Raw genomic sequence first — 7,639 nt, forward strand, 5'->3', positions numbered from 1 at the left:
CGGCCAGCAGAGAGGTCTCGTGACACAATGACATGATGTTATTATAGTGAAGCCATATTGTAAATAGTCTGTGTCAATAGTTGTGTTCTGTTTTCTATTTCTCAACATGTATATAATGTAGATTTATTTTTATTTTTTATGTACAATACATATTTATAAAAAAAAAAATGTATGGTCATTTTTTATTTGCACACACCCCATGAAACTTTATCTGCAATATGAAGTCATTTCTCAGTCCCATCTTTATCATTTTTACTAAAAAAATGGTAATACAAAATGTGGTTTTCCTCATTTATTTAATTCAATTCAGTTTATTTGTAGAGCCCAATTTCACAAATTACAAATTTGTCTCGGAGTGCTTTACAATCTGTACACATAGACATCCCTGACCTTTGACCACATCGGATCAGGAACAACTCCCAAAAAACCCTTCAGGGGGAAAAAGGGAAGAACCCTTCAGGAGAGAACAGGAGGATCCCTCTCCAGGATGGACAGGTGCAATTACATGTATCTAGCATTGTATTCAGATATTTCACTGCTTTTGTGAACCTATGACCTTTGGTAAACCAATTTCAAACACCAAAACAGTTCGTCCACATGAGTAAAGGTGTGTTTTCAGAAGAGATATGAATAATTTTTAAAAATCGAGCTTCAAGTGTCAGCTTTAGGGTCATATTTTCTCGAGTAAAGCGCTGTCAGTCTGTTTGTGACGGGTTCATACACATGCTGACCAGATGACGCCGCACATCGCCCTCAATTTAAAGACCCCTTTCTAGTTTCTACTGCAGGCAGGATATTTAATACAGTCTATCTCTCAGGACAATCCGTCCATTATTTCGCGGGATTTAAAACAATTAGAAATTATTGAGCTTGAGTATTTCGTTGGGTAATAATTTGTTTTGAATGTTGAAAGTGAGCATTGATCTCTTTCCAGTAAATGTTGATTAATTTAACTTTGCACCTTAAATTGAAATGTATAAAAAACAGACGCAATCTCCAGGTTTAATAAATTACATTGCGTGTCCAAATGCTCCTGGCCCGGCCCCTCTGTCACATTTTAGAATCGATTGTGGCCCGCAGGTCAAAAAGTTTGCCCACCCCTGGGTTAGTGGATAGAGTCCTCCCAGTTGGAAGTGAGTCACTGCCCCAAACGAGGGAGGTCCAGTTTCTCAAGGTCTTGTTGACAAGTGAGGGAGTGGAATAAATGTCAACTTTACCAAAACCAGAACAACTAAAATGAGTTCTCTCTTGTGTGAGATAACATGTGTCTCTTTAAAGTTCCTCTCTGTCTAAAACAACTTTTACAGACTGAGCAGCTGAAAGGTTTCTCTCCTGTGTGAGTTAACATGTGTCTCTTTAAATGACTGCTCAGTGTAAAACATCTTTTACAGACTGAGCAGCTGAAAGGTTTCTCTCTTGTGTGAGTTAACATGTGTTTCTTTAAATGACTGCTCAGTGTAAAACATCTTTTACAGACTGAGCAGCTGAAAGGTTTCTCTCCTGTGTGAGTTAACATGTGACTCTTTAGAGTTCCATTGTGTGCAAAACATGTTTTACAGACTGAGCAGCTGAAAGGTTTCTCTCCTGTGTGAGTGAACATGTGATTCTTTAACTGATTGCTCTGTGCAAAAGATGTTTTACAGACTGAGCAGCTGAAAGGTTTCTCTCCTGTGTGAGTTAACATGTGTCTCTTTAAAGTTCCATTGTGTGAAAAACATGTTTTACAGACTGAGCAGCTGAAAGGTTTCTCTCCTGTGTGAGTTAACATGTGTTTCTTAAAATCTCCTTTGAGGTGACATTTTTTCCCACATTTAGAGCAGCTTAATGGTTTCTCACGAGAACTACATTTTGAATCACTGACAGAAACTTCATCATTAGTCAACGAGTCTAAACCTGATTGAGGTTCTCTGGTCTTCTTCCAATCAACAGAGTCATCAGGATCTGGTTCAGAAGAGTCTCCAGTTTTTTCATCAGGATCTGGAGGTCTATCTGCATCTGGGTTCCTGGCTGGTTCTGGTCCTCCACAATCATCTACATCAGCTTCTATTTCCATCGGTTCAGTTTGTCTTTGATGAAGCTGAGAGGACTGAGCTTCCTCTTCAGCTTCACTCTTCACAGGAGTTAATGAGAACTTGAGACCAGCCTCCTCCAGCCCTTGAAGCTGCTCTCCCTCCTGACTGGTCCAGAGTTCCTCATGTTCCTCTTTAATGTGGGGGGGCTCAGGGTCCTCCTGGTCCTCTTTAATGTGGGGGGGCTCTGGGTCCTCCTGGTCCTCTTTAATGTGGGGGGGCTCTGGGTTCTCCTGTTCCTCTTTAATGTGGGGGGGCTCTGGGTCCACCTGTTCCTCTTTAATATGGGGGGGCTCTGGGTCCTCCTGTTCCTCTTTAACTAGCGGAGGCTCTGGATGCACCTGGTCCAGACTGAAGCTCCAGACCTGCTGCTCAGAAGGAACCTCTTCTTCAACCACCAACAGCTGCTGGACGTCTGTGGAGAATAGTAACATACATTTATACATCTTACGAATCTCATATTAAACTGTTAATTGTTTAAGAGGTTTATCACTGAATATTCTGAGAGTTAGTTGTGTATGAGAGAAGCATGACTTCTAAATAAAAAGAACATTACATATCATGTAGCAGACACTTTTATCCAAATGAACTTACAATAAGTGAATTCAACCATGAGTACAAACTCAGAACAACAAGAATAAAGAAAGTAACAGTTCTCCAAAAATGCCAAACTCTAAAAATACCAAAAGTAATACCATGAGTAATTCCATAAGTAGGCCTAATGATATAAGTAATGCCATAGTGCAATTCAAGTGCCACTGAAATGCTAATCTGTTTTTATTCAACGTAGTTGGAAAATATGTTTTTTTATTTTCGGCAGAAGATGTAGAGACTTTCTGCTGTCCTGATGTCATGCGAGCAAATGACAGAGCCGAGAGAATTAGTGAACAGAGAGAAGAGATGGGGACCCAGGAGGGAACCTTGAGGGACCCCAGTAGTGAGAGGAAGAGGAGACTTTACTAAAGGGTTAGGAGTCTCAGTCAGGACCACTTCAGTACTCCCATAATGTCTATCCCCGCCATAACAAGCACCCAATACTCAGCCACAAGGCAATCGTGATCCACGGGACCAGAGACACAAAATTAGGGGTGCCCAGATCCAACAGCGAACTGTATCCACCGAACAGAAATGTGCCACACCCACTAGTCACCAAATGCTTCAACTGGAGACTAAAGAGACACTGAAAAGGAAGCAAGGGTCTGGTGGGGCAGGGTAGATGATGATGACATCACACCTCTGCATGACACCATCCACCAAAGGAGACGTTGGTTCAAAGTCCTGCATCCGTACTCGCCACCAGGGGGACCAACAACATTGTACTTTTAACGACTCCCTGATACAAGATCTGAGATCCTGGAACACAAGAGAGGTTTGTGGAAACCCAACTGTGAAGGCTCGGGAGATCTATGCAGAGAAGCAAGGAGTAGCAGCGGCTGTTGAAGGACACCAGAGTTGCAGGTTGTATGCACTGGTTGACACCTCAGCTCCACATCAGTGTTGGGCCAGAGTGGAGGCAAAGAGAAGGTTGACCATCAGTAATACTATATGTAATACTATAAGTGATACCATCAGTAATACCATCAGTAATACTACAAGTAATACCATAAGTAATACTATAAGTAATACCATAAGTAATACTATAAGTAATACTACAAGTGATACCATCAGTAATACTATAAGTAATACCATCAGTAATACTACAAGTAATACAAGTAACACCATCAGTATTATAAGTAATACAATAAGTAATTCCATGAGTTGTAACATAAAACAATAAGTAATACCATAACTAAGTGCCAATCAAGTGACACTGAAGTGCTAATCTGTGTTTATTCAAGATATAGTCGGAAAAGATGTGTTTATAGTTGTAGACTTTCTGCTGTCCTGATGTCAGTGGGGAGCTCGTTCCACCAATGAGAAGCCAGAACCACAAACAGTCTTTTTGTTGAGTGATTGTACTGAGATGTAGTACAGTAACAATACAATATGTACCTCTGATGTAGTACAGTAACAATACAATATGTACCTCTGATGTAGTACAGTAACAATACAATATGTACCTCTGATGTAGTACAGTAACAATACAATATGTACCTCTGATGTAGTACAGTAACAATACAATATGTACCTCTGATGTAGTACAGTAAAAGTACAATCAGTACCTGTGAGATGTATCGTAGTAAGTCTAATAAATTAGCATGTTTAAAATTAGCACTTAGAAACATAAGAATAGAGGCAAAAAATCGGGCAGAAGACCTCTGGAGAACAACTCCACACAATGTCGTGCTGTCATCATAAATTACACTATTATTCTACCATCTGCCCCACTATCAGGTTAAAGTGTGATAAACAAAGAGAACCCACCTGCTCGTTGCAACCGACTCTGGTTGAACACGGCGTGCAGCAGCTTCCGGTGCCTCGTTCTCCCTCTTTTAACCACACAGTTCCTCTCGCACCTGCGATCGTTCCTTCAAACAGCCCGCAGATCTCCTGCGCAGCCGCAGTGAGTCGCTGGTTGACTAAACCTCTCAGCATTTGGGCTTTAGACATCACCCTCATTCTTCCTGTGGTCAGGAAGCGGGATCCACCTGCGGGTAGCACTCAGCTGGGAATTTTGACGGGGGAGATGATTGAAGAGGCTAAGTCCACAAACAGGATCCTGGCGATTCCTAGCCCAGATGCGGGAGGATGAGTGAACCATGTTGACTTTTTCTGCAGACCTGTTGGCTCTGTAAACTGCAGATCAGGAGGGGGTTTGATTCTTTTCAGGACCAGGTTTAAAAGGACCATGACCACAGAGGTCAGAGAAAAGTCATGAGTCCTGTGATCTTTTTTTAAGAGGGTGGAGACCTTCACTCCATGTCTCATGTTAAGATGTTAAACACAGACACGCACTTTCGGGGGGAACATCCCCCGCTGCTCTTCTGTAAACAGCCTGTTGCCCTCTCCCCAGGATACACTTGGGGATGGACTCAGATGTGACCCTGGGGGGATCTGATGGTCTGTCTTGTTGGGGGGCTGTTTGTCCGGGACTGCTCCATGTCTTTCAACAGAGAACTCATTAGCTTCTCACTTGTTCATGGGATTTTTGGTGGTGATTTTACCTCCCAAAAGAAAGATCGGGAGCTGCTGTTGCAGTTTTCAGAGACATGTTAGCATCTCTCACCGCCTTGAAACCTGTTTTTTGACTCTGTGAAGGCCCCATTGTCATGTCCTTTCAGTTTTGTTTCCACCCCCTGTAAACCCATTTGTCTTGTTCTCACCTACTGGATAATAAGCTGTCTCAAGCTGATGGAAGTTCACCCTTGTACTCATCCAGGCTGTTTAGTTGAAGACACCCCAGTCATCACCCAACAGGGATCCTGACCCTCATTCCCATTTCTTGAACTCAACAGGTTTGCAGGCTTTATCTCTGTTATGAAAATCAGATGAACCAGGGGTTAAATTTCCCATCAGCTCTCCCTGTGATTGTTTTAGCAGGGGTATCTTTCTCTGGTCTTTTTAATTAACTGTCTATATTTGGGGTTCTGGGTGATTTCCTTTAAAAAACCCCTCAATAACTAAAGATCCAATCTCCCCACAATCTGTTACTCTGTCCTGTCTTTCCCTCTAAAATGTCTCGCCAAAGAAGAACAAATCCCTGGGAAAGTTTGCAAAAGTAAAGATTATCCAACAGTCTGTAGAATCTTAAAGTTTTTGAGGAAACAGACCTCATTTGTTTTAACTCGTGAATTCGAGAACACTGGAAGCCAGCGAGCTGGGCGAAAATCGGGTTGTCCACTGCCATGATTCCGTAAAGAAGACAGGATGAGGAAGTCTCCCCCCAGTAAACCCATTACCCCCCAAAGAACATTTTTTGGGGGGGGGGGGGGGGGGGGGGGGGGGGGGGGGGGGGGGGGGGGGGGGGGGGGGGGGTGGGGGGTGGGGGGGGGGGGGGGGGGGGGGGGGGGGGGGGGGGGAGGGGGGGGGGGGGGGGGGGGGGGGGGGGGGGGGGGGGGGGGGGGGGGGGGGGGGGGGGGGGGGGGGGGGGGGGGGGGGGGGGGGGGGGGAAAAAAAAAGAGAAAAAAAAAAAAAAAAAAAAAAAAAAAAAAAAAAAAAAAAAAAAAAAAAAAAAAAAAAAAAAAAAAAAAAAAAAAAAAATAAAAAAAAAAAAAAAAAAAAAAAAAAAAAAAAAAAAAAAAAAAAAAAAAAAAAAAAAAAAAGAAAAAAAAAAAAAAAAAAATTCTTTTTGGCTTTTTAAAACCCCGGGTTTTTGGGGAAAGAAAAAAAAAGAAAATTTCCAAAAAAATTCCCCAAAAATCCTTTAAAAAACCATATTTAAATTTTTTAAAGGGAAAATTTAAAAAAATTAAAAAAAATTTTTTAAAACCCTTTAGTTTAAAATTTAAAGTTTAAAGGGCCAAAAATTTTTCTTTGAAACATGGATTTTTAAAATTTTTCCTTTTTTAAAAATTTTAAAGTTTTGTTAAATGAAAAATTTTAAAGAACAACCCCGTTTTTTTAAATTTGATGATTTAAAAAAAAAATTTTTTACCCGGGGTTTAAAAATTTTGGTATCAGAACCCCCATCAATGCCCCTGTGAAGTCTCAGACTCAGAATGTGAAACAGATTAATAACGGGCCCGTATCAGCATAAAATTTTTTTCATTGTTAAAAATAAAGAAAAGGGGGGGGGGGGGGGGGGGGGGGGGGGGGGGGGGGGGGGGGGGGGGGGGGGGGGGGGGTTTTTTTTTTTTTTTTTTTTTTTTTTTTTTTTTTTTTTTTTTTTTTTTTTTTTTTTTTTTTTTTTTTTTTTTTTTTTTTTTTTTTTTTTTTTTTTTTTTTTTTTTTTTTTTTTTAAAGAAATAAAAAAAATTTTTTCTTTAAGAAAAGGGCATGGAAAAAGGGGAATTTAAAAATTTTTTTTGGGAAAATTTTAAAAATTTCTTTTAAAAAGTTACAACCCCCCTTTAAAATGAAAAAAAAAATTTCCCCGGGCCCCGGGAACGGGCCCAGTTATGGGCCTTTTTTTTTCCCTTTCCCAGTTTTTTGGGGGAAATTTTTCAGGGGCTTTGAAAATTGCATTTTTTTGGAAAAAACCCGGCGTTTTTTAAAAAAATTTGGCGGGTTTTTGAAAAATTTTGGGGGGCAGGGGAAAAAGGTTTTTAAAAATTTTTCCTCCCCTTTTGGGCTTTTTTTTTAAAAAGGGGGGCCCTGTTGGGTTTTTCCAAACCCTTTTAACAGGTCCAAAACCGGGTTTTTAAAGGGGGGTTTTTGCTGGCTAAAAAGGGAAATTTTTTAAGGGCGGTTTTTTTCCCCCTTTGGGGGGGAAATTTTTAAAAAAAGGGACCCATTTAGCCGGAAATTTTTTTCAAGTTTCCCTTTAAAAAAGGGGGCCCCGGGGCATATTTTTAAGGGAAATTTTTAAATTTCCTTATAAAAAATTTTTTCGTTTTTTTTTTTAATTTTTTTAAAAGTTTTTTTTCAAAACTTTAAGGGGGTTTTTAAAAAAGGGTTTTTAGGCCCGGCTTTTTAAAAAGTTTTTGACATAGTTTTTTTTAAAAACAGGTTCTGAAAAAAAAAACCCCCTT

At 40.5% G+C, this 7,639-nt stretch overlaps 1 protein-coding gene across 1 annotated transcript; it reads right to left on the minus strand.

Moving 5' to 3' along the window:
• Positions 1 to 279: 279 nt before the first annotated feature.
• On the minus strand, positions 280 to 2,546 carry LOC130191389 (zinc finger and BTB domain-containing protein 49-like). Its single transcript, XM_056411036.1, has 3 exons — positions 2,411 to 2,546; positions 1,837 to 2,230; positions 280 to 1,749 (listed from the first exon to the last, which is right to left on the minus strand). Exons 1-3 carry the CDS (start codon positions 2,513 to 2,515, stop codon positions 1,232 to 1,234), a joined length of 1,017 nt encoding a protein of 338 aa, XP_056267011.1. The 5' UTR covers positions 2,516 to 2,546; the 3' UTR covers positions 280 to 1,231.
• Between the last annotated feature and the right edge of the window lie 5,093 nt (positions 2,547 to 7,639).

This window comes from Pseudoliparis swirei, unplaced genomic scaffold (genome assembly GCF_029220125.1).
Source record: "Pseudoliparis swirei isolate HS2019 ecotype Mariana Trench unplaced genomic scaffold, NWPU_hadal_v1 hadal_44, whole genome shotgun sequence".
NCBI classification, from domain to species: domain Eukaryota; kingdom Metazoa; phylum Chordata; class Actinopteri; order Perciformes; family Liparidae; genus Pseudoliparis; species Pseudoliparis swirei.

Excerpts from the sequence above, each read along its gene's own strand:
- LOC130191389 (XM_056411036.1), bottom strand. The coding sequence starts at position 2,515 with ATGTATAAATGTATGTTACTATTCTCCACAGACGTCCAGCAGCTGTTG. Across the intron at positions 2,231-2,410 it reads GGAGCTTCAGTCTGGACCAG|GAGGACCCTGAGCCCCCCCA; the intron begins GTGCATCCAGAG and ends AAAGAGGACCAG. Across the intron at positions 1,750-1,836 it reads TGATTCAAAATGTAGTTCTC|AGAAACCTTTCAGCTGCTCA; the intron begins GTGAGAAACCAT and ends CTCACACAGGAG.